This window comes from Lissotriton helveticus, chromosome 4_1, assembly GCF_964261635.1.
Source record: "Lissotriton helveticus chromosome 4_1, aLisHel1.1, whole genome shotgun sequence".
Lineage (NCBI taxonomy): Eukaryota > Metazoa > Chordata > Amphibia > Caudata > Salamandridae > Lissotriton > Lissotriton helveticus.
Window position 1 is genome coordinate 1,504,980,970 of NC_136063.1, and position 27,383 is coordinate 1,505,008,352.

Sequence of the window (27,383 nt, forward strand, 5' to 3'; positions counted from 1 at the left end):
GCCCTTAACCAGGTTTAAAGACCTTGAAGCTTCAGCAAAACCTCTGAATTGTAAGGTCACTAACCTACCGCTCCTTTCTAAGATGATCATTACAGGAAGAACATCAGAGCAGCACGATTTCATATTTCATTCTAGCAAAAGGCTTGCCTTTTAAACCTGCATAAAGCTGGAAATTGGCACACTGATGATCATTCCTGGTAATTAAGACATTCCATTCAGAATCATTAAATGTGACCCATACTATTGCAATATCAGCACTAAGCATGGGCGGATTTTGCGGATCCACGATTCGCGGATTTAGCGGATCCACGGATCGTGGATCCGCAAAATCCGCCTATTTAGCGGATTCAGCGGATTTGCGGATTCCTTTGTAATTACTCGTACCCAAGGTCCCTCTCACATCCATTGGGTTCTTGTTCTTGAAAACACACATCATTGAGAGACTGACAAGAGGACCTGTAGACCTGTAGACCTGTAGAACTAAGCTATAGTGACAGGGTCACATACACTGGGAGACTTAGGAAAAACATGGGCACTGAAACATGAAAGCACAGCTAACAAGGCTGCAGCCCAAACCATACAGCTAAATAATAAGGCCCTAACAATGACCATTACTCATTCTCTCAGTTCTGTAGGGCAATAGCTTAGGACAGGAGGGTTCTATGGACCTGAGTCTGCAGCATTCAACCTAAAGTGCTTCCGAAATAATGTTGTCTATTCCACACTTTTTTTTTTTTCTTTTTTTCTTTCATTCACTTTCTGATGCTTATTGAGACGTACCATTGCGTCAACATCAGCCAGTCTAGTTATAGTAACCATCTGCTTCAAAACTGCTGAGAGTTGTATGCAAACCTACATAATGGGGAAAATCTAACAAAAGCACGAAATCTAAAGAGCAGAAATCACAACAGGCTTAAGGTAACCTTTATGACATAGGGCCAGTTGGCAGCTTCAAGCATCCACAGATTCTTGGGCAATAGGCCAATAAATATATTTTCGCCCGCCGCTAATTGATAGTAACGTTATCTTATCAAAAAGTGTTGCAGCGCTGCTGTGACATGCAAATGCCCAATAAAAGCATGGAAACACTATTATGATTTTTCATGGTTTCACAAGGGCACTGGAGTCAAGCCAATGTCTCCCATAAATATCTTCCTAATCCTTTTCCATGCTCACATTAATTTAGAAAAATTATGACAAATGATGTTTTACATGGTGCTTTTCATTAATGTTCATGTGTTTTGTGCTTATTGTTATTCACTAGGAGCATGAAGGCAATTTGTTTATTTTAACTCAGCGTTTTCGAATGTGCCGTTTCGGTGCCTTGCGTTTACATATTTAATAATTTCGCTTTGTCTCGGTGTGAGCTGCACATAGACAGCTACAGCTGCACAGTACTCGCAAAAGGTACACTTACTAAATAAATACATAAGGTCAAGAGTAGGGAGGTCGTGGGGTTCGATCTCAGTAATGTCAGCCAAGAGCACTCTGGCCTAATGGGAGGTCTCATCCGCTCCCTTACTTTTCATTACTCATTCCATATATGTAATAAGAGCAGACTATCTTGGTTACTGACCCCAGGTCCATGTAGCAGTAGTAAACTAATACAATTATATCACTGCGACATAACCCCAAGTCTCTCCCCTCCCCCGTACACGTCTAAAAGTCACTCTCTCGACTAGTCAAAGATGTCCGCTTCCCAGCGTTCCAGCTGCGCGCGCCACAAATGAACCCCGGAAGGGCTTCTTGATTCTGCCACCAACCCTCTATTGGTTTTTGCATGGATGGAGATTTACGCAACCGGATTCTATGTCTCTGTCAGAGGTCATGGCCAGAAATAATGGGGGTTCATAAAGCAACGTGTAGCTCGGTGGGACGCCCCGGAGAGGGGATTAGTGTTTCTGTTTACAATATCATGGCCGAGCAACGGGGGATTGGTCCTGGGAGCTCGAGGGCAGAGGCTCAGCTTAACCCAATAAAAGGCCCCACACCAGCAGTGAACCCGCTGTTTGACTGAGCGACTGGCAATCCCATTTTAATGATCACCGACACCTCTATTAAAAACCTTAGCGCCCAAAGTCAAAGCTTTGCAGGAAGAAAAGCAAACAGAAATGAGTTAAAAGGAGAGGCGAGTTCACATGCACGGCACATTCGGTTCCCAGCAGAGGAAGGCATGTTTCTTGCAAAGTCTGCTCATTCACATTTGAATAATAACGTTTTGAATACAAAATAATAGTATTAACCATACTAGTGCAATTGACAATAACAGCAACAACAATAAGAATAATAACAAAGTAATAATAATAATCCCCTTCACCTCTTCTTACCCATTTTTTCTCCTACTAATAATACAAAACATTCCCGTTTACCATTTACCATGGCGCCGGCAAGCTGCCAGCGCCTTCCTCCAATAGTTACTTAATTAGCTTCAACAGGAAGCTCCAACTGTTAAAATAAAGCAGGCGCTCGAGCCCCTGCTGTATCTTATCTATTAGAGCTTCCTGTCGAAGCTAATTAAGTAACCATTTGAGGATGGCGCTGGCAGCTTGCCGGCGCCATCCTAAATTATGCAGGCTTGAACTTTTGACCGCAAAATCCGCTCCGATCGCGGATTGCGGATTCTCGGTAAATCCGCGAGAGTTCGCGGATCGCGGATTTACCGAAAATCCGCAAAATCCGCGATCGGAGCGGATTTTGCGCTCATGCTTAATCAGCACAGTGTTTCAGAGAAGAAGCAATGCTTTCCCAGGTGTCAATAAAAAGATTACAAGCAGATGATATTGTAATTAACACAGTCAGTGCTGGACTCACTCACTTGGCCGTGTGTCAAGAAGTGCATCCCCACCGGAGTGTCAGCCACAAGATGAGTGAAGCAGCAGAGGAACTTGGGCGTGTTCTTCGGCACAGCTGATTACTCATATGTGAAAACACATGCATGCAGTATTTGTCAAATGTCTCTGATGGGCGTACCATATTTGAATATATATGACATTTTATTGTACTATAAAATACACAGAGTGAAGCTGAAGAAAAGTCAAGCCTGGAGTTGATGAAATGTTGTTGTTGTGCTGTTTTATATGGCGCAAACTCAACCCATAGGTATTACAGTGCTTTTTACATGAGCACCAATTACAGTATACAAGATCACAATCATTTGTAGTTATCTGGGCATTAGGTGATCTGTCCAGAATCAAAGGGTGTTGATCTGACACTGAGACACACACCTAGTTCCCCAGGCCCAAAGAGCCCTATAGTCTGTAGCTCTGGCCGTAACGCCACATTCTCTGGAATTATACCTGCTGCACAGATATTGGTGAATGCTGGACAGGAGGGGAATAATCTGCAGCTGGGAGAAAAGTATTCTGGATCTTGCACCCCTGCATGGGAACGTTTTGTTCTGTGCACTTGACATGCTGTGGATCAGCCTGGCACCATGGCATCGCCATCCTGTTCCCAGACAGGATATCCCCCTCTGAAGAAAGGACTCAAGGCTGACAAACAAGACAAATAATGCCTGCTGTGGTAGTGGAGTCGATGTGTGCGTGCGACTGCGAAGCAGACCCGAAGCAAGCAAGAAGGCTGTGCAGGGAGGTGCACAATTCATGTGGTTCGCAGCCACTATCGAACTTCAACGCAATGCACGGCCTATGTAAGAATCCCAGAGCCTGCTACCCAACAGTAACGTGCTTCATGGCAGTAACCATACCTCAGGAACACAACCTAAGACACTTCCCATGCTGGCATTTCAAATAAATACATAAGAAGACTAAAACCGCAGTGGGAGCTAAAACAGTCTCCATAATTATAATAGATGTGAAATATGGATTGAGATTACTTTCTCCGGGACTGATAAGAGGGCGGGAGAGTGCACAAAGAGCACTATAATTACTAACACGTGGTTGTTCAATGATTTCTGTAGAGGTTTTAACCACAAACGTTTTAGTCGATAGAGGGTCAGCTCATCCCACAGCGCTAGTTTGGAAGGGACAGCAAAGGATTTCAAACTCACCACCCTCTTTGTGGCCTCAGCTTGAGGAAAATGGTGGTGGTGGTGGTGTCAGTATATTACAAACTCAAAATGCCTTGGCAAAGAATCGGTTTACCTACATATGTCCTAATGAGCACAACTGCCTTTGAGTGCCAGCGGCCCGTACTCAGGCTGTATGAGTGGGACGGCCACAGTCACTCAGGAAGGAGACCCGTCCACTGCTGAAAGATGTACAGCTGGCAAATTCTCTGCTGGCGAACATGCACTCCCAGTGACCTCGCAGCGCAGCCAATGAGCAACTGGCAAGCTTTCCCTCGACAGATCTCAAGCAGCTGTATAGTATTCGAAGCACAACAGTTAATTAATGCTTCTTGAGAAGTTCTCAGACAACTCCATGCCAAGTCTTCATTCCAGTGGTGGCTCCTCCGCTATGGCGGAGGAGCGTTGCCCCACTGCTTTCAAGCAGTGTGAAGCAGAAACATAAAATGATAATAACTTTGCGTTATTAATGCTGCTTCCTGCTGCTTTGCGGGTGGGTGGGCCTGCTCTGCTCTTGGAGCAGGGGAGGAGTGGTTTGCCCACTCCTAGGTGTGCAGTGGCTGTTTGGTCGGCCCTCTCGGGCCACCCAAACCAGTCAAGCGCACTTTCCCCCTTCTCCATGCAGGCTGCATTACGCCTGCATGGAGAACAAGCCCAGGCCCCATTCCCTGGTTGAGCATTGAACCAGGATGCTAAAATCCAATCACAACGCTTCATTGAAGGGAGCCTGGGTGCTAACCAATCACTATGTTGCATTGCAGAAGTGTGATTGGTCAGTGGGGCCTGCTTCTTGTTCTTCGATGTGCACAAGTAGAGAAGGAGCAGATGTGTGGGACCAGCCGGTGCCAAGGTAAGTTCATCTTTTAATTTAAATTTCTTTCTTTCTCCACCATGCGTGACCCCCCCCCCCCCCTCCCCCCCCCCCCCCGGGCGATTTCCTCCGTGCTCACTCCTCTGCTTCAATCACCAATCCATGGTTGCCAGTGAGAGAGCATATTAGTTTAAAAGCCCAGCGCCACTGTGGAAACAAATTATATTTTGTCAAACTTCTATTGTGGTCACCATAGCAACAAGTAGGACAGTGCCCAAGTAAATGCATTGATTGGGGCAGGCAGCACAGTAAGTAATAAACAGCGTACCTGGGGTGCTTTAATTGTTCATCCTGCGGCGTCTATAAACCCACATTCTCAGAGAACATGTAATTCATGACTAATGCATTTGAGTGCACTGATGAGGACCAGCACTAAAATACATTAGTCTAACCCCTGATGTGTGGTACTTGGCAAGGCTGTTGCGGTAGTGGTGGTACTGCAAAAAGGGCACTCCTGAAGGTTATTTTCACTCTGATCTGTTCCCCATGCAGTTTCCACACACACAAAAATGCCAAGAGAGCTGAAGTGTTTAAGTCAATCAAACGCCTAGTTCTGATTCAAATGTTGGTTTAGAACTATTCATAGAGTTCATAAATGTTGAACTACTTTTATTAATCAATTAAAAAACAGCTGAGTGAATTTACTCTTAATTACACAAAGATACTTCCTTGACATGAGCAAGTTCTTTCTTCATTCCAGGTCTGTGCACTTCTTCCTTCCAACTATTTCCTGGATGTGTGCTCTTTTCTGAAATTCCCTGCAGATTCTTCAAACAGAACCAAAGCCATTGACATTTTTTTCGTTTGAATAACCAACTTAGCATTAAGTATAACAGCCCTGTCACTGACTGCTGTACACATGTTAGAAATGGAGTTTCTGGTTGGCTAAGGTCTGCACTTAAGCCAGGAAGTACCAGCCACTCTAGTCAGGGTAAGGTAGTTACACACCCAACATAACCCGTGCTCACCCCCTTGACAGGTTGGCAGAGACGTCAAGCTTATCTCAGAGGCAATGTGTAAAACATTTGCGCAATACACACACCAGTGACACAATAAATACATCACAAAAGAGACTCTACACCAAATTGTATAAAAATACATTTCTGTATTACATATAAACATAGACCAAAACAATGTGAATCAATCATTACTTTGCCAACTAGACAATTGTCAAAAACGCCCAATGAAAGTAATAAGAGAGCGTGTTGGTTCAAACATCATGAAAGACAACAATACAGTGCCTACTATGCATCTCCTGAAAAAATATTGGTTACCCTGTCAAAATACGGCAGAAACACAGCATACATCATCACATTAGGACATATAATGCCACAAACATCCCTAGATATGACCGGACGTACATAGGCTACAAGAATTCACCATAAGGACATAGCTGACAGTGTGTCTGCACTTCTACTACATATTATGCGTTAACTCCTGGGTTCCCCTGTAAGGTACAGGAGCTTCTGCGCTCCTTCTAGTGATATCACCATATTTTGTAGCTCCAATTGGATCAGGACCTCGGTGGACGATTCCATCCGATCCTGCTAGCTGGATTGTGGGTGCCCCCACAGGTATGTGCGTGCATTGGTGGGGCACAAACTCCGCTGGTTTTGGTGGGGAGACCTTGCTGGGCCCCCCTCATAACAAACAGTGACCGGTAGCTGTCCACAACCTTGCAGTGCCGAAGCAAAAAACCCTGAAGCAGCTCAGCACTTGCTGTGTCCAGAACCCTCTCTACGGGGGCTGCTGCTTTAGGAAGGGCTGAACACAGGGAGCCGCCTGCAGCGGGGAAGACCTTGTGGAATCCTCTGATGTCTGAAGAAACCAGGAAACCTGCTTCTGAAGGTGGTTAGGCAAAGCGGCTTGCCAGAGACCACCAACAGCCACCCTCGTACTTCTCCTTCTCTTCAGCCCCTCCTCCATGAGGGAAACAACACTGCACGCCAGCACGGTCATAGAAGGGAGCACAGCCTTGAGAGGGGGAGCAGAAAAACTGCATGGCTTCTCTGGTGCCACTGAACTCAACCCGCACTGAGAGCCGGCATAAGGGGAAACGAGGACAATGGAGAACTCACCCATGTGCTTCTCCGTGGGGCTGAAGTCAAATCCCCAATTATACACTCTCAACACGCTTGTCTTCTTGGCACCAGATGAAACAGGAGGAGGCGAAGTGCTCACCATGCACTTCTTCCTTGGCACAGATTGAGCCCAAAAAGGAGGGTAATCCAAATGAACTGAGGTAGTGGGAAGCAGCCAACCAGCCTTTGGAGAACAGCTGGAGGGGGAGAAGGGGCATGAAATGCAGGGTGCAGGCAGGAGGGCCAGCACAAAGGTCTTTGTAACAAAGTAGCAGCCCTTCTCTCAGCCCAGCAGGTAGCAGGCTAGCACCAGAAGCAATTCAGTCCAATGGTGGTTCCTCCTTGTAGTCCTCTGGCAAAGTGCAGCATGTAGCGCCAGCAGCATCTGGTTACACGTCCCATGCAGAGTTTAAAAACATGGGGTCAGAGCCCCTGTACTTATACTCAAAATGTCTTTGATGTGGAGGTAACTTCAAAAGAAAATTTAGAAGTGCACAATACGCCCATTTAATCCCAGCTCTGCCTCCAGATATCAGTAGGGTATAAACAAGCCATTTGTGTGAGTTCAGGGCCCAGTCTTTACAAATGTAAGCATGCCCCACCTCCTTCTCCCCCGGCCTGGAAGACCATCCAGTATGCAGATGAATGTAGATGCGAAGACCATCCAGTATAGATGAATGCAGATGCAACCCTGTTACACCCAACCCTTGCTGCGTGATGGCTGTCTGGAAATTATACATAAGCTCAGCTGCCACTCTATCCTAGACGTGGATTGCAGTCAGGCTGCAAAGAACAAAGAGTCATAAGCACTGAGAAGTGCACACTTTCTAAAAGTGGCATTTCTAGAATAATAATATAAAATCCATCTTCACCAATAAGCAGGATGCATCACCACTACTCCAAGCATATCAAACATGGCAAAGCTACTCCTTCCAAATCAGATATTACCACTGAAAAAAATATCCGGGTACTCCCAATGCAAACCTATGAGAGGAGCAGGCCTTACAGCAGCCGCGGCCGGTAGTGGGAGTACCTGCCGGGCGGTGACGTGGGGAGGGGGGTAATAATGTATGGATTACGGAGTTTAACAGGTAAGTAAACATATAAATAAATAAAACAAATTTTGTTGCGCGCACTGCATCGCATTTGGTGATGCAGTGCACGCAACAAAATTAGTTTTATTTATTTATATGTTTACTTACCTGTTAAACTCCGTAGTCCATACATTACTACCCCTACCCTTCCCCTCCCCCTCCCCACGTCACCGCCCGGCAGGTACTCCCACTACCGGCCGCGGCTGCCTTACAGCAGTGGGAAACCAAATAGGCTGTTTGCCACAACCAGGGCATGCCTCACAATGAAGGCACATGTCCTACCCTTTACCTATGAATGAATGAATGAAGATAATTTTATAAAGAGCGCAATACCAGGAGGTGTCTTAGCGCTGAACGGATCAGGAGCCGTTCAGCAACCCCGCCCAGAAACCTGCCCCCAGGGCTGCCTAGGACGTATCTTAGGGGTGACCTATATGTAGAAAAAGGGGAGTTTCAGGCTTGGTAAGTAACTTTAAATGCCAAGTCACTGTAGTATTAAACTGTGCATGCAGGCCCTGCAGCTGCAGGGTTGGGACAGGGTTGAAAGGCTACTTATGTGGGTGGTGCAAGCAGTGCTACAGGCCCACTAGTAGCATTTAATTTATAGGCCTTGGGTATATGGGATACCACTGTACAAGGGACTTACCAGTAAATTAAAAATGCCAAAGAGGTGTAGAGCAATCATACCATGTTTAAAAGAGAGAGCACATGCACTTTAGCACTGAAAAGCACTGAATGGCAGTGGTATGCCCAAAATCCTAAAGTCAATAAAACAGGTCAGAAAAAAAGGAGGAAGAAGGCAAACAGTTTGGAGATAACCCTGTAAAAAGGGCCAGGTCCACTGCTATATGAACAATATTATGCTTGTTCCTGCATGTATGCTGAATGAATATGCTGGAAAAAAATCTGCTTTCTGCTGAACGAGTGAACTCGTGATTGAGTTTACATCATGTCATGATTATATAGTTGCGGCTTTTATGTTGTTTTCCACAAAATCAGCAGTGAGCGCTAAATGCCGCCTCGAAAATACACAGATCGCAGATATTTGGAAGGATATATGATAATTCACAGGCTTGGAAAGGAAAGGAATAACATTTGCATGCCACATTTCACCTTGTTTTGGGCAAACTATAGCTGTCCTTGCTATGGTGTTAAGATTTACAGTGCTCGTTTTGGCCACAGGATGGCATCGTGACCGTTCCGGCTCAAGAACTGAACCAGCTCACAAAAATATGATATATTTGTAGTTTGGCGGCTCTGCTGTTTCTCTGAGTTGTTTATCATTCTTACCGAGTTATTGAACTGCACATAAAACATTAACGGAGACCTTTCCCTCATGGGAGTTTGTAGCCAAGCACAGACAAGTCTATTTGTGTGGACTGATCAACACGATGCAGGAGTCAGCTGTGAGGCTGCTTGCTCTCTGTTTGAGGGCCTCTCTGCTGTGGGCTAGTTGCAGTCTTATAGTTAGGATGAGAAGATGAATAGTAACCAAAGATTGGAATAAGAACAGAGAGAAAACAGTTCATAATAAACACAGTGTTCTGTGAAGGTCACAAAAAGAACCTTGTAAGGCTGAAAGGCAGATTGTGCGAGGTGAAAATAATTGTAGTGTGTAAATGCATAATACAATTAAAACCTCATAATTAATGCAATATTAAGTGGGAAAATAATTATTGCAAATGCAGTTTGGTAGAAAATAGAAAAAGCAAGAATAGACACAAAATACAAATCAATTATTTATAAAAGAACAACAGTTTCACATCATGGGAAAGCCCATTTAGGGGATATCATTATAATATTTCATTTTGAAGTGATACAGGGTAGGGAAAAGATTAGGTTAAGGAATGATGGTACAAAAGCCGCCCATAAACTCATACTAGATAGGGTAGGGAACATATTTACAAAATGGGTGAAGGTGGTGGGTTGGAGAATGCCCTCCAAATGTATTTATTTTTCTTAAACAAGGGAAGAGAAGAAGGAGCTGGAGCAAGAACCTGGGAAGTAAAAAAGAAATGGAAAGGGAATGATTGAGGCTAGCACCTAGAGCAATAAATAACATTTAAACTATCACCCAGTGACAGGATGTGGGGAAAGTATCGGCTGAAAGGAGAAAGGATCTATGCAATCATTGTAGAAAAACAAGTAGGGGTCCCCTTTTGAGTAATAAAACATCTAAAAGGCAATATCTAAAAAAAGAATAGACTTACATGTAATGATACCGACATTCATTTTGATAATTTCCGATGAAGCAATATCGGAAATGGTTTGTCAGAATGTATATTCTATGATTTACTTTGATAAGTGACTTTGATGAAGTGCCATTCAAGAAGAAGCAAAAGGTGTTATAAAGATTGTGGAAAGCTTTGTTGGCTGTGTGGCACAAGTGCAAATATTGTCAAATAGAGAGTTTGAAGCAGATGAGTGCTAACTCAATTTGCAACTGTGCAAGCAGAATTGTAATGGCAACTTACTGAAACTCTTAGTTCGGGTCTAGAACTTGTGTCTCTGGAGCCCAAATTATGCCAAGACTAGAGCTTCTGGGGCCATATCATGATTCTCTTTTTCACCTACTCTAGTTTTTGAAGAAATTATTCTGCCTGCAGCGCATGCACTAACTCAGTCCGTCCACCAGTTGGCGCATGAGCTCCATACATCATGGTTCCAAAACACAGAGCTGCAACTACTGTTTGGTATTTTCGAGGTGTGTTGTCTGCAGTGATCGATTGACTGAAGGTGCTGTTGACAGAGCACGCTCTCTCCTTCAACTGTGTGCAGATATACAAAGGGAAAAGGGATCACGCTAAAGCTCTACGGGCACTCTCATGGTGTTATGTGTAAGTGTGCACATATGCCAATAAGAGTTTTGTGCCGATTAAAGCCAAAAATGTCTCTGTCAGTTAGAGTGCATCTCTGACAGGGCAGTGAATAAATGTCTCTGCAAAGTCATTGGACACACATCTCTGTTCTTAACCTGTTTTAGAGCTGTAGTCTCCAGAAGTGTATGTTCTCTTGATGGAGCCTTTTAGGTGAAGAAGTGGAATCGTGCATAATATCAAGACGCGTTCTCATGTGCAAAATTCCTCCTTGGTTTGTGTTGATGGAGTAAACACAACCATCCTGTACCCTCATATTGTTTGCTGTCTAGGTAGAGGAGTGCAAACATGTACACACTGTGCTACAACTCCATCAATGTCCACAGCACTGCTGAAAACGTGTACTGTATTAATTGATGATAGAAAAAAGAAAAAAGAAAAAAGAACAGATGATGGATGAAATGCTGTAACATCCAAACACTCATCCCCAGTCATCACAGATCTGGGTTTAATCTATCGTTTTTTTGTTCACCACACCACCCCAGTTTGGACCCAGCCATATGCAAATCAGTCTTGACCCTGCTCTTCATGGAAACAGTCCTGCCCTAGCTGCCAAGCCAGGTCCTCCCTAGACTGAAAACAAGCATCCTCAGACCGCTTTCAGGGTATCACCCCTCATCAGCCAGGCTCGCTTGAATCCAATAACACAGTGAGAACAGTATTCACGTCTGGGCATAACCTTCCCACTTAAGGCGACTAAAGCAAAAAGAACAGATTATGGATGGTATGCTGAACATTGCAAATATTCACCCCCAGTCACAGATCTGGATATATTCCATCTTTTTTTTTGCACCCCACTCCACCCCACATTGGACCCAGCCATATGCAAGTCAGTCTTGATCCTGCCTCTCATGGGGACAGTCCAGCACAAACTGCCAAGCAAAGGTCCTCCAAGGACCTGGTTTCAGGGTATCTCCCCTCATCGCCAGGCTAGCTTGAATCCAGTGATACAGTGAGCATGGTACCCACATCTGGGAATACACTTCCCACTTGAGGAGTCAAAATCCATAGTAGTTGCATCGGTACCCTTGTCCCACAACCCTCACCACCCAAATGATACACAGACAAGTGTGTTGGGAATAAAAAGTTGCAGGTTTATTTGTGATACAAATAACAGAGCGGGTTAACTGACAGGCGACCCCTCCACCCCGCAACCCCTTGTTGCAGGGCGCCTGAAGTAGAGCCAATGAAGCAGACACTAGTGGCCCTGGCCACGTGTCTAACCTGGGAGGCAAGCCTCCCACCGATGGACCTATCGTCCACCTGCCCCCCCCACCTCTGAACCAGGGAGAGTCAACTCACACCTTGCCCAGCCAGGAGGGGCGTTATTAGCAAACCCCCGGTTGCTCAGGCTTACAACCGCCCTAAGGACTAACGGGGTGCCCTTGAACCAAGTCCCCAAGAACGGCCCCTCGGCTTATGTATGACTCAGTATTGTGCCTCTCGCACTGTGGCTTCAGGTCCTGTTCCTGCGCCTGTCCTGCATGGGGGTCGCCTTGTAACTCCTCCTGCAACCTGGAAAACAAAAACAACATTAATATTCCCTCCTCCCCACTTCCCCCCTTTCAGCGGGTGAGCGGTAGGGAGGGGAGTGAAATTGCGGGCCTCGCGTCCGGCGTCGTGGGGGGAAGTGAGGGGGAAGGAGGGGGCTCGGGGCCTATGTCTGAGGCTGGCGAGGACAGCCTGGAGCGACCGACAGTGGAAGGGGGCAGCAGCAAAGAGGGCGCCAGGGAGGAAGTGCACCCCATATCAGTCCAAGAGAAAAGGGGGGTGGCCTACCCATGTCCGACCCCGCCCCCCCTCCCTCCCCCTGGTGGGCCTGCGGTTTCCTGCGCAATACTACGGGGTTTGCCCTCCTATGGGGTCCCCTGCAGGGACCGCGGGCCTCCCGCATAGTAGTTGCATCGGTACCCTTGTCCCACAACCCTCACCACCCAAATGATACACAGACAAGTGTGTTGGGAATAAAAAGTTGCAGGTTTATTTGTGATACAAATAACAGAGCGGGTTAACTGACAGGCGACCCCTCCACCCCGCAACCCCTTGTTGCAGGGCGCCTGAAGTAGAGCCAATGAAGCAGACACTAGTGGCCCTGGCCACGTGTCTAACCTGGGAGGCAAGCCTCCCACCGATGGACCTATCGTCCACCTGCCCCCCCCACCTCTGAACCAGGGAGAGTCAACTCACACCTTGCCCAGCCAGGAGGGGCGTTATTAGCAAACCCCCGGTTGCTCAGGCTTACAACCGCCCTAAGGACTAACGGGGTGCCGTTGAACCAAGTCCCCAAGAAGGGCCCCTCGGCTTATGTATGACTCAGTATTGTGCCTCTCGCACTGTGGCTTCAGGTCCTGTTCCTGCGCCTGTCCTGCATGGGGGTCGCCTTGTACTTTTCCACAGCCCTGGGCGTGGCACCCGCTGCACCCAGAGCCCCCACTACCTTGCCTTTAGCTCTCTTCTTTATCTACATCCGGCTCTTTCTAGCGCTTCCCCCAAGTCTAATAGGAAAATCGCCATCCCAACTTTGGACAAATGCACCCCGTCGGATTCCCAGCAACCAATAGATTTGGCATGCAGCAAGCCATGCCTGATAAAACCTATGCCTCTCTGTTCGCTGAATTTGCGCATTGCCGCGTTGACGCGCCTGCGGGCGACTTCTAATGCTTCCCGTGATATTGCACCATGCCAAATTGGTCTGGGGGAAATTTCTGACCAGTATATGTTGCACTGTCCTAACTCGCCGCTCAGGATGCTCAAGTCTTTCCTCATTGTATCTAACAAACGCCTTTTGCCTAATGCCACCAGGTTGTTCCCCCCCAGGTGCACCACCAGTATGCTTGGCTTCTGCTTGTGTTCCCTCAGTAATCTACGCAGCGTCCCTAACAGTGCAGCCCAGTGCATCCCCGGGAAGCCGAACCATGATATCTTGGTGTTGTTAAACCTGTGCTTCCATGTGTTGGCATTCACCCATCTCGCCAGTCTCGCGACATAGGAGTGCCCTATCACCCATACCTCTGTCCCTGCAATAAAACACAGTATGTTGTAAAATGTATTTTATTGACACACTTAAAAGGCACTGCAATGACAAACACACACCACGTGGCTACTGAAATGTGAACCACCATGTTTACTTATGTCATGACTATTGGTTATATACATTATTTACACATCATTGACCACCTGTCTGCTCACCGGGAGTATCACGCTCAGAGGTCTGACGTACCTCCTATAGCAGTTGGATTCCCAACGACCCACTTTTTTAATTGTTTCGTCAGGGAGGCCTGCCCTGAAAGCCGTGGTGGCTGCGCCTATCCTAAAGGAATGCGTGCTAAACTTGGCCCCTTCTATTTTGTATCCCGCCAGGAATAAGCACCCCTGCATCACATGGTCCACCTGATACTTAGTGACCGGGGAACAATCAGAGTGGATAAGTAGCAGGCCGTCTGACTGGGGGCGGCGAGGCAGGAAAGTGGCCAGCAGAGCCACCGGGCAGTAACTGTCATTCCCCAAGCGCTGTAATGTGATGTTCCTACCCTTGCCTGACTGGTCTGTCTTGGAGGAGTGTAGGAAGATCTCAACTGACTCCGCCATTGTGCGGATGTCCCTGAACGAGATGGCCCTGGTGTTGGACTCTTTTTTGGACTGTGCCACTAGTTCACTAATCCTAAAGGCTCCGAAGAATGCTAAGCTAAACGTTACTGCAAAGAGGGCTGCCTCATAAGCGGAGTGTGTAACTGTCGGCAAAGCGTCTATCATGCTCTTCAGGGTGTCATAATCAATGGGGGCCCTCTGATCTGCCAATCTGGGCATCACTCTCGCCCAACCTTTGAGTGCCGCCCTTGTTGTGAACGCTGTCGTGGGGTCCTTCTGACCTGACAATCGAGCATGGTGCCCAATGGCGGACAAATGCCCCGCCATCCAAGAGTGGCTCTTCCCTTCATCCCTCGCCCAGACCATGAATGCCTGCACTTTTTCAACCTGCCTCGAGTCCTCCCGCTCCCAAGGGCCCATGACCTCGCAGAATGTCCTCACACAAGTTTGGTATCTCCTCATCGTTCTAGGTGCCACTGACATCTCGCCTAGTTCTCTGATGCGCTGCGCCACCGCAGCAGGTGCCATAGCCGAGCCGGGAAAGGCGTCATCTCTTCCCTCGCCCTGGGCCACGCCTCTCGAAACCGCTGCCAATGGAAACGTGAAAGTGCGTCAGCAGCCGTGTTTAAGGCTCCCGGGATGTGCTTAGCTTTGCATTCCACATTGTTGTATAAACACACTTTGACCAGTTCCCTTAACAAACATAACACAAGTGCACAAGACGCCGACTGGGTATTGATGGCTTGGACTACCGCCATATTATCTGACCATAAAACCACTCTTTTCGCAGACAGTAAGGTCGGCCAGAGGTGGAAAGCCACCACAATCGGGAATAGTTCTAAAACTGTTATGTTGGAGGTAATCTTTTTCTTCCTCCAAGCATTGGGCCACCCCGCCGCGCACCAATCTTTGTCCAGAATTGCCCCAAAGCCATCCCTTCCTGACGCGTCAGTAAACAACGTCAGTTCCTGGCTGCTGGTCCAGGGTTCCCTCCATATCACTGATCCATTGAAATGTTCGAGGAAGTCCCCCCACACCTTAAGGTCTTCTTTGACCCCAAAACTCAACCTCACTTGGTGGTGCCTGCGCCTGATCTTCGCTGCTGTTCTGGCCAACCTGCGCGCGAAAGCCCTGCCCGCTGGTATCACTTTTGTAGCGAAGCTTAATCTCCCATGCAGGCTTTGGATGTCGTCTAATGATACCTTGTCCTGCCCTAGCACCTGTTTAATTTGAGCCGCTAGCTCTGTGACCTTATCTGCTGGGAGCCTGGCCTCACCTGTTAACGTGTCAATTTCTATCCCTAAGAAAACTAAAGCCTGCGCTGGACCCACGGTCTTCCCAGGAGCCAGTGGCACTCCAAGATACTTAGTCATTCTTTGAAATTTCGCCAATGCCTCTGCACACTCCTCTGACTCTGCTTTGCCTACAAACAGGAAGTCATCCAGGTAATGGGTGACGCCTCGCACACCTTCCACGCCTTGCAGTACCCATTGTAAGAATGTGCTGAAGGCTTCAAAGAAAGCGCAGGAAATGGAGCAACCCATGGGCATACATCTGTCGTAATAGTACTCATTGCCCAACCTAAAGCCCAGTAAGTTCTGGCTGCTGGGGTGCACTGGCAGGAGCCGAAAAGCAGACTCAATATCCGCTTTTGCTAACCAGGCCCCTTTTCCGGCTCTACGCACGAGGTCCATGGCCACATCGAATGAACAATATGAGACAGAGCATACCCCTTCTTCTAGGTTGTGATTAATTGACTCTCCCTCCGCGGAATGACAGGTGGTGGATCAGCCTGAATGATCCAGGCTCTTTCTTCGGTACTATCCCCAGCGGGGATACCACGAAGTTGTCTAGTGGAGGTAGCGGGAAAGGGCCAGCAACCCTCCCCAGCTCGAGTTCCTTGCTAACTTTGGCTCTTACTACCTCAGGGTTGTCCCTAGCCGACTTCAAATTGTCTGCATCTCTGGCGGCAGGGGCTCCTATGTATGGAATAATGAAACCCTCAGCAAAACCCCCCAGGAGCAATCTCCCATCAATTTTGTTAGGATATTTGTTCAGCAATGGCACCATTCGCTCCAGTTTAATCGGTGAGGGCCCTTTCGCAGCGCCTAACTCTGGCGAATCTGGCAGCAATTCTAGGGAAGCGCAGACAGTGGGTGTTTTGTTAAGCCGCAGAATGCCGGGGGGGGGCATGGGCAGGGAGGGGTGCTTGGGCGCGCTAGGGATGCGGGTGAGTTACTTGTGTTGCCCACCCCTACCTCCGTGATAGCTACCTTGTCTTTGTCCTTTGTTAGACCTACATGCTCCCACCTGGTGCTGCCCTCCGCAATTGCTACACATATGCGTGAATCTGCAGGAACTCCCCCAATGGCAATGTCCACCGTTGAATAATCTACATGACCCTGGAGATGACCCTGGTGAAGGCTTCCCGCTTCCCCTCTTTTGACCTCTCCCCCTGTGGCCCCCTCGAAAGGGTGGCATCTTTTGTTCCTGCTGTGCTGTAGAGCTGTTTTTGTCAATAGGCAACGCTTGGCTTTCCTGTACCTTACTGTTTGTAGTCACCCCTTGGAGCGCCCTGGACCCCATATGGTCCATCCACAGCTGCACCTCTTTATGATCCCAACGCATGTTAGGAGATCTAGACATCTTTTTTCTGAACTCCCTATCATATTCTAACCAGCCTACACCTCCCCACTTTTTTACTTCGTTATGGATGAGCCTCCCATACTGTACCAACGCTGGTCCTTGGTCGCTAAACTTCTCCATAATGACCGAGGACAGTATAGCAAAGGCCTCCAACCAGTTATCAATACTCTTTTCTGGCCAAGGCTGGAATCTCACTTTCTTTTTGTCTTCTTTCACACCTGCCTTGCGTGCATCTGCCCCTTGCTGACCCAGCATCAGTAAAGAGAAGATATCTAAAAATTCTCGCCTCCATATTAATTCCTTTGCTGCCTGCGGGACTTCCCAAGATAAGCAAGAGCGACCTGATAGTAAGGGGGCGTCGAATTGCACATCATCCTCGCCTGGCAACGCTGGGGAAGCAGGTGGTAGCGTAGAAGCAGGTGTCGCTGTGTTGGAAGGGGGCGCTGGCGCAGCTGGGGGCGGAGCTATCGAGTTTGGTGGCTGCGGTGCCGGGGGCGCGGGCACTGCCGGGGTCGCTGGCGTAATGTGCGGTCCCGGGGGGTCAACAGGTGATGCCGGCCCGGTCCCCGGGGGTGCGGGTGAAATGCTGGATATGCCGGTGCCCTCCTGCCCTCTCCCAGTATCTCCCGATGTATCATGGTCAACGGCACCGGCTCCCCACACATTGGATGGTCGACCCCCCCCCCCCGCTGGGCCCAGGCATCACACTTTCCCTCATCTCTTTCATGAATATTTCCAGTGTGGACATCATCTTACCCAGATCGCTTCTGGTAGCATATTCCACTGCCGGGGGACTGTTAGCCGGCATGCTTGATGGGCCAGGGAACTCCTGGGCCCTAGTCGACAAGTCCGAAGTGCCCGGTACGTCATGCACTACAGCGACTGCGGTGTTAACAGTGCCCTTCTTTTTAGGAGGTGGCGGGAAGTCTTTATTCGTGGGCACCTTAGCTCTTTTGGACGCTCTAACGTGTCCTGTACTACTAGTATCCTCGTCCTCGACTGCAATAATGTCATTGTTCACACATGAATTCGCCGTGCTGCCCTTCAGTAAATTGGTGGCCCACGCCACACCGTTCGTCTCGACTAACTGCAGGAAGATCGCCGCGTGTGCCGCTTGCGCTTCTGTAACGGCCGTCCCTGCTCCTGCAACAGCTGATCTTATTTCTGACATCGTCCGTGCCGCTTCCTGCAAAGAAAAACGTCGTGACTACCGGACCTATCCTAAATATGTATCCTCGACCTTCCTCGAAATTTGCATTCTCATCATCTTTCCAATACTTACTTGAGTTTGAACTGTTAAAACAGAGAGGGGGGCCACGCTGTTCCTCGACTACGACGCAGCGATGCGATGCCTGTAGGGTGTCACGGCCCTGTAAATATTGATATAAACACCATTCTCATTAGCCCTAACCCATTGTTTGGTAGCTGGGGGCCTATGGGACCAGGCCTAAAGCACCGGTCCCGGCCGCGACCACCGTCACACAAAACCAGGAGGACCGGACCATGAACACCGGCCCCCTTGGATGCATATCCCTACCCCTTAAATGGCCAACCCCCCTTGTGGCTCTTACCTTCCGCTTGAGGGGGGGGGGGTGCACTGTACTCCCGTCGCGGTATGTCGCAATATTTAGTTGCCTGGAATTGGGGGAACACGCAGTTATGACATGCAGCAGGAATATACAATTTTTTAAGTCATTACATTCCTTCCCCTTAAGCACACATATTGGATGTAATTGGCTTGACTTTGAAGTGCGCCTTCCACTAACTCATCCAACCTATTATCTACCGTGCACTGTGTCAATTGCTAGTGCACGTGCAGGAGCAGTGACCCTCGTGAGTTCAACAAGGGGCACTGCCATACAAGATAGCACACACCCCCGCCCTACATCCCGTTAACAGTGAAGCAGCACTTAAAACACAAATAAATTGATTGGCCGTGCACAATTGAACTCCCTACTCGCCCGGTGTTGCTCCTACTGGGGGGTGTGTATGTATACCGCTACCCGGTATAAGCTTGTTTACTCTACCAATTGTCGTGCGAGCAGGCCCGATGATGCTTCCTGACATGGCTGCCACTTGACGCTCTTGGGAGGGGGGGGGCCCTACTGCTAGTGCAAACTCATCGTAGCGTTACTCTGTGCCCGACACGCGACTTTCCTCAGGCCAACCGGCCCTTCGCCGCCCTTTACCATGCCCCTCCCCTTGAGCGCCTACAAACGGGGGCGATCGCGCCTAAAAGCGGCGCACTTACACGGACGGGGGCGGGGGCGCTTGCCGCCCGTGACTGCCTGATTGATGGACTCTCCGGACGGGGGCGGGGGGCGCTTGCCGCCCGTGACTGCCTGATTGATGGACTCTCCTCAGGCCAAACCGGCCCTTCGCCACCCTTTACCATGCCCCTCCCCTTGAGCGCCTACAAACGGGGGGCGATGGCGCCTAAAAGCGGCACTCGTACACGTACACGGGGGTGGGGGCTTGCCGCCCGTGACTGCCTGATGGAAACACCCCTTCCCGCTAATGTGTCTCCGAGGTGCTTGGGACATTCCATTGTTGTCCGGTCAAGCACGCTATTGATGCTGCTGCCCTGCGAGAATATTTAAATATATACTTTGCGCCCACTATTCTACATTCTACCAGCCCGGCCGCTGGAGCCTCGTTCGCATCAAGCATCATTTTATTTTTTAAGCGCCCACGCGATGTTCGGTAAGGGGGCGTCGATTCATTTAAATATCTTTTACCCTGTAGCCAGTGGCGGCGGACCCACAAGACGATCCCCGCCACTGCAACCCGTCTTCCGGCTGCATCGCGCCGGAAAACACAACAACATGCTCAGTTAAATTCATTTTACCCCGTAGCCAGTGGCGGCGGACCCACACGACGATCCCCGCCACTGCACCTCGTCTCTATTGCCTCACGCCGGAAAAAACAACACCTCCCCTCCCAAAGGCGCCATTCATCGCCGCCTTTCCCCCCCGCCGGAAAAACGCCTGCGCGACCCCACACAACAAACTCGGATCATAGGACTCCGCCGTGGTAAAACCACGGAGCCCTGTCGACTCGGATACTTCCGAGGACTGGACTCGGGGGGAGGCTTAAATGATCCCTTACCTCCACTTGGAGTGAAATTGCGGGCCTCGCGTCCGGCGTCGTGGGGGGAAGTGAGGGGGAAGGAGGGGGCTCGGGGCCTATGTCTGAGGCTGGCGAGGACAGCCTGGAGCGACCGACAGTGGAAGGGGGCAGCAGCAAAGAGGGCGCCAGGGAGGAAGTGCACCCCATATCAGTCCAAGAGAAAAGGGGGGTGGCCTACCCATGTCCGACCCCGCCCCCCCTCCCTCCCCCTGGCGGGCCTGCGGTTTCCTGCGCAATACTACGGGGTTTGCCCTCCTATGGGGTCCCCTGCAGGGACCGCGGGCCTCCCGCAAAATAACTGATTTGCATATGGCTTGGTCCAAACTAGAATGGCATGGCAAGCAAAAAACAAATCCCACATCTGGGAATACACTTCCTACTTGAGGAGTCAAAATCCAAAATAACTGATTTGCATATGGCTTGGTCCAAACTAGAATGGCATGGCAAGCAAAAAACAAATGGATTTAACTCAGATCTGTGACTGTGGGTGAATGTTTGATTTGTTCAGCATTCTGTCCATCGTTTCTTCTCTTTGCATTAATTGCTGGTGGCAGCACAAGAGTCAAATTTGAAGACTAGGTTTTGTGAAGTCTCATCGAGAAAATTTTGAAGCTAGGAGGCTCGAGAACACAACTGCCTCATCAACAGAACTAGGGAATCAAGGAGAAAATGATTAGTTTGTTGAGTTTATATAAAAAAGTAAACTAGATAGCTGTAACTTGTATGATCGGTACGCAACCTTTGGATGAGATGCAATTACATAAGAAATGTGTCACACCACTCTGGTATCAGTCTTAACCACAACAACCAAAAGAACCACAAAAAACATGGAAGCATGCAGACAAACACACCTATGCGTGCACAAAGCACACAAATGACGCACACATACATATATATTTCCTACATGTAAACAATGTGCGTTATAACTGTGGCAATATAAGAATGCAGTAATTTCAGTACAGAGGGTGCAAATTCGACCATGCATAACTAGATGCCACACTATGGGTGAGAAGAGGGACGGACCCCTTGATAGGGGGTGTGTAGGAAAAAAGGAGGGCATCACTTTGAGTCATTTGGCTAATTGGAAGGGATAATTTGACTGACACAAGGCTTTGAAGTACACAATTAATGGGATTAGGGCCAAGCAGCCATAGAGACTCCCTGATGTTGAGCAGGGCATGGAAACTAGAAAGGGGACAAATCCCTTGAGCAGATTAGCATCACTTAGATTGTCAAAAGTTTAAATATGCGATCACAATCATTACTTGCAGCATCAGGATCTATGGATTTTCCTGGCATCAATTTCTTCTTACAGCTATGTCTAGGGCCTCTGCTCTCACCTTCACTAAAACTCTTCAATCTAGGCATATTTTTACTTTAAATATGCTTACAAAGTTTACTGTAGATTGGTTCTTTCTCTTGAATTACCCTGGATAAGCCAAACTGAAAATATCACCTTTGGTGTGAAATGGTAATAAACAGTTCAATTATATGGGACTTACTGAAGGTGGCTTTCTGTTCACTTTCACAAACTGGTTGCCTCATAACCAAAACACTTTTGTGGTTATATAGTGTAATGGTCTATCCCGATCTTGCACCTTATTGAGCAACTGTAAATTAAAGTTCACTTTTATAGATCCTTCTTATTATATTCATGTACCAGGTCCAGGCATGCTTATTGATTAGCAACCACTTTCTTACTAACATTCCTTCTATACTGAGAAAACATTAAATAATCCAGACTAGGGATTGTACAAAGATGGCTACTTGTTTTGTTAACACTCCTAGGACATTACCCTAAAGGACAAATAAGAGATGTTATATTGAACACCAGCCCTAACATTACAGCCCTTATTATGACGTTGGTCGGTGTCAGGGCCGGACTGGCTACCGGGCAGTTTGGAACTGCTGAGCCGGGGGCTTATTTCGTTGATGGGGGCCTGCGTGTACTAAACGAAATTCGTTTTGCTTTCATTATTTTGAAGCACACACAGGTCTCCATGAACAAAATCAGCCCCAACTGCAATTAAATCAGCCCCCAGCTCAGCAGCATTCCAAACTGCCCGGTAGCCAGTCCGGCCCTGGTCGGAGTTGCCTCTGACTGACATCTTTGTGGATTGGGAACTGACTGACCTCATGGTGTGGTCGGAAACATCAATTTTTCAATGGAAGTGTGTGCGTTGGGCTGAAACCGCCAGCAGCACAAGCTCCCATTGAAAAATGTACGTTTTTAAACATCCCTGCACCATGTGGCAGGCACCTCACAGTGCAGGGATGTTTAGGGGGGCACCAGAGGTGCTCCCCAGGGCCAAATGCGGAAGGCTAGGTGGGCCCTGCTATGGGGCCCCCTAAGTCAGTTTCCGACAGCTAATTCATGTAGTAAAGGCTGACATGGATTGGCTGTCAGAAACCGGCATCATAATCCTGATGGTGGAAACGCTGTCCTTAAGGGGTTATGAGAGCTTTCCAACTGGCCCACAGGCTCCTTGAGTCCGTCGGAACCGCGCCAAATTCCCCAGCCAGTTTAAACTCTGACTGCAATCATCATAATACAGAGGTCGGACTTTAGGCCTATAATGTCGGTAGGAAAGCCTGCGACCATTTTTCCCTTGCATGACCTGGATATTTTGGCAACACATTTTTCTGCTGATACATTCTGATATTGAGGCTTCAATCTTCTCTTCTGCTGTTTCCTCTCCTGTTCTCCCTCTTTCTTTTCTCCTCTTTGCTGTTATTCTTTGAGTGAATTTTTTGTATCTCCTTGACTGGTGAGTTCCTGTCATGAGGACAAGTGAACTCTGCTGGTTTCTCCTACTCTTGACATATTAAGCTGGCATAAGATTGATGTTGGCCTAGACTTGGATACCGCCTAGAATTTACCAGCACAATGATATTCTAAATCCCATATGGAGACAGTCAATACCTTGAAAGGAATAATCATGCTCGAACCATATTCAAACCATTAGGCACTATTGCTTTTGCGGACTCTTGTCCAACACCCAGGTGTTGCAGGATGATAGCATTACCCCAAAGGGCTACTAGCCTGAGTGATTATCACCAACTCTGGAGTTGAATTAGGGCCAGTGGCCTTATAGTTGGGACATATTACTGTTGGCCATCAAATGGTACCAAATATAGTCTCCCAGGAGGCACAACCATGCAAAATATACAGGAGAGCTCTTCCAAATCTACTCATTCTGTAGTTGAGGTATGAGGTCTAGACTGAATTCAGCCGCTCCACAATATTAATATCAGAATCCCACTGCCTTGATGGACCTATTGACTCCAACTCCATATTGTGTGTTATATCACAGGTGGGTTGACGCCCTGGGTGACATCACTCAGCTCCTTTTATTCCTATGAGCGCCTGCCCAGTCTACAGCAAGCCCCATCTTCAGAAGAGAGGTCCGTTCGAACAGTAAAAAAGGTAAAACCCAAGGGGAATGCCAGATCCCACCTGATTCCTTATGACAACACACACCAGCCAGCAGATACCGTGAAAGTATGGATTAGGGCCTGTTAGGTGGTTCTGCTTGGTACATATATATGAAATCATTCTCTTCCCTCAGTGTCAGGCAGCAGCATACTTTTACACCAATTCAGCAAGACTGCAATAATGGTAGGTGTTTCCATATGAACGATGAGTGTGAAAACCAAATGACATTACTAAAGAGTGTGGGTGACTTTTGAGGGGAAATAAGTGATTGCCTTGGTATGTGAATAAAAGCTATTAACTCAACTCTTTTTCCTATGCTCTAAAAGATAGCGTTTATGCATTGCTAAATTGTATTCTGAAAATATAAAGAATGAATTAATGTTGACAGTTTCATAGCAGTGATTTTGTCTCTATAATGTAAGAGGGGCCAGTGTGAGTTTGTTGCTATTTGTAAAGGTGCCTAATGGTCCTCTTGATTAGCTGGATAAATCATTGCCTGATATGCTGCTATTGTTTTCAAGACTTCAAAAGGATTGTGCTTACATTTTCAGGAACTACTACAGTTACAGATTCAAAGGTAATTTTTTTCTTACTTTAGGACGCACTATAATCTTCACTACCCATCATCTGGACGAGGCAGAAGTGCTCAGCGATCGGATTGCCATCTTGCAGCATGGCCAGTTAAGGTGTTGCGGCTCACCACGCTACCTTAAGGAAAGATTTGGACAGGGGCATAGCATCACTCTCGCCAGAAAGGTAAGATGAAATATAAAATGATCAAAAATGTTTGTAGAATTTGCATTCGGGGACCTTTGCTTTTTCATCTTATACATTTTTCTAAACAGTTAAAGCAATAGCTTACCAGGGACTGACATTTTTCCCTTGGTGAATGAATGTTTTATATATAATTATTTAAATATCACAGCATTTAACTATCCAAGAAGTCTGAATGCATATGATATCGGATACACCACGCGTGATAATATACATGACTTTGAGTCCACAAACTACTTGACTCAACACATTTAAAATTTTAGGGAAAATAAAGAGATAAAGTCTGAAAACCTAAGAAGAAGCCACAGTTTTAAGTCTGGTGAGCAGATATGTTGATTCTCATGTGCCATAGTGAAGGAGTGTCTGCGTTGTAGGAAGCACAGGCTTTGCGCTGGAAGCAGTTCCTTTTGGAATATAAACGTTGCTTTAAGGCGTTTCCCACTTTGTATGTGTGCGGAACAATGTGGGGATCTCTAGATTTGCCAAACCGTTTTCCATCAGGGTGGCAGACGAATTGAGCTCCACCAGCTTGATGGCCGAAACATAACTCTAGGCCAAAACTGTTTTTTGTTTTCGGCCAATTAGGTTTGGGCATTTTAAAGTGTTTATCTCATAACTGTAAAGAATTTTGTTTTTGTCGTTCATTTGTCTAACACATTTTTTCTTATCTACCCACTGTTTACCTACCATACTACTACACCTCTTGGTCGTGTAGGAGGCCTATAGATTTTTTCCACACAAGGACTGAAACATCATTATCAACGGAATGAGAAATCTGGACCTTAGTAACAATCTGTTCCTGTTTCATGTATACACCCAACCATGTCACCATCTGTAAAAATACTAGTCTTTTGAAAACATATGCTAATTGTAAATGCAGACATCAAGAAATTCCAAAACAAGTTCTGTGATTGCTAAAAAGTAACCAAAGTATGACAGTTAAACTGGCAAACTGCCACTTGTGGATAATGTCTCGGATACCCAGATTTCCTTTGCCATGCAATAGTCCTATTTCTGTTACCATGGCTTTGAAAATGCACCAGCATAATTTGAAATGGATTCTCTCTCGCTGGTAGCAAATGCAGGCCGCAGAGTAACAGGGTGATTTGGTGAAGTTTTTATCTGTCAGTGACAGGTCTGGTCACTGATCACCAGGTACTGCCAAGTTGTAGCTGCTCCTGTGAATTGGTGCACGAGGTGCCCACTGGCTTCATTAGATGCAAGGCCCTTCTAGACTACCAGCGCAAATATCAATACCACACAGGTCTGAGTGACCCCTTACATGGTCTGTTTCTTTGTTTTAATTCATAATTCTTGGCATTGTATTTTGGCTGTATTTTTTGTGTTTTACAAACCAAATTCCAGTTAAGATATTTTTTAATTTAAGTGACTAAAGCAAATTCCGATTTTTTTGCTCTTGGTTTCTCAGCAGCTAATGCCTATAAGATGTATACCGCCGTGGTGAGTGTTGTGAATGAATTGTCACCTGTCCATGGCTATTGGGGTCCTGTTAAGATCTGACCGGCCCATGTTGATGTTTGTCCTTGCCAATGCCCCTGGTAGCATGTCCCAGGTCATGTTTATGCCTTGGAATGAAACACGGCTCTTACTCAAAGTTCGATCACCTGCGAAAAGCTCAGCATGTGAATTAAAGTCAACCACCGCTGTGCGCAGTGAAAGAAATATGTGAAGAAGGGCAGCATTCGTCCTTTGAGTTGACGAACAGTGCTGCTGTGCAGCCATCTAACAATATCAAAATGTTTTGGGATTCCAAACATGGAAAAGCAATGAAAGTGCTGCATGTTTTTGTGTGTGGGAATTTTGTGTGTGATTTGGCATCATTTTTATCTAAATTAATAATAATAAATAATTCATATTTGTAAAGCGCGAACACATCACCCTTAAGGGTTTGCTGAGGGGCGTCGGGGAGATTAAGTGAACTGTTGCCCAGAGTCACGTGCGGCTGAGCTTCTGCCAGCCCCGGACCGTGAACTGTAGCTATATTTTCATCTAAATTAATAATAATAAATAATTCATATCTGTAAAGCGCGAACATATCACCCTTAAGGGTTTGCTGAGGGCCGTCGGGGAGATTAGGTGAACTATTGCCCAGAGTCACATGATGCTGAGCTGAGCTTCCGCCAGCCAGCGCTGGACTGTGAGTCCTCCCCCCCCCCCCCCCCCCCCCCAAATCTGGAGCCAGCCGGTCTGGCCACTGTGCCACACCTCTCTCCAAATGAAGAATCAGGTTAGCATGAGCGAGTTTGTTTAATGTCCCCGAAGCATGATTTGCCCCTTCCAGTCTCAGAGCTTCCGGACGGGGCTCATTTGAGAGGTGAGGTGGGAGCACTTGGTAATTTCCGCTACCAAAGAAGTGCTTTCTTTGCAGTAAGGTGAGAGATGATACCTCTGTTATGAAGACGAAGCACCGCACACGTCTCTGGTCCTCCCAAGGTTGGTTTAAAGAAGTCGCAGAATTGATGACCCAAAGAACAGCAAGCAGTTGTTTCATTACTTTGAACCTGATATAAAAAAGAAGCCATAACAATATTAATAGTGATATAAAGACACAACTTTAATGGCGGTTTTCCAAAGCCCTTTTCATATGCAATTGACACACATAATTATAACATATGGGTGCTTGCAATCCATGTATAAAATCCCCTCCTTAATTTTTAATTGTATTTGAGGCTCTAGCCACCTGTAAGAACAGAACGTAGTAGCTGCTCAACTGTAATAAGTGTTTTACAGTTCAGTAGTACACACCAAATGATGTGCTCCCTGCAGAGTGTGATAACGGGATCCTGAGCCTCACGTATCTCTCAGATATTCATTGACCTTGGGTTGGGCCCCTGAAGGGT

The 27,383-nt window shown here is 47.3% G+C and overlaps 1 protein-coding gene across 1 annotated transcript in view; it reads left to right on the forward strand.

Annotated features, from left to right (window-relative positions):
* The window catches only part of ABCA13 (ATP binding cassette subfamily A member 13), a 2,470,580-nt gene that overhangs the window by 1,072,544 nt on the left and 1,370,653 nt on the right, over nucleotides 1-27,383 (forward strand). Inside the window, exon 32 of the mRNA XM_078686273.1 lies at nucleotides 24,347-24,504. Coding sequence (XP_078542399.1) covers nucleotides 24,347-24,504 — 158 coding nt within the window. The remainder of the gene's footprint in view (nucleotides 1-24,346; nucleotides 24,505-27,383) is intronic.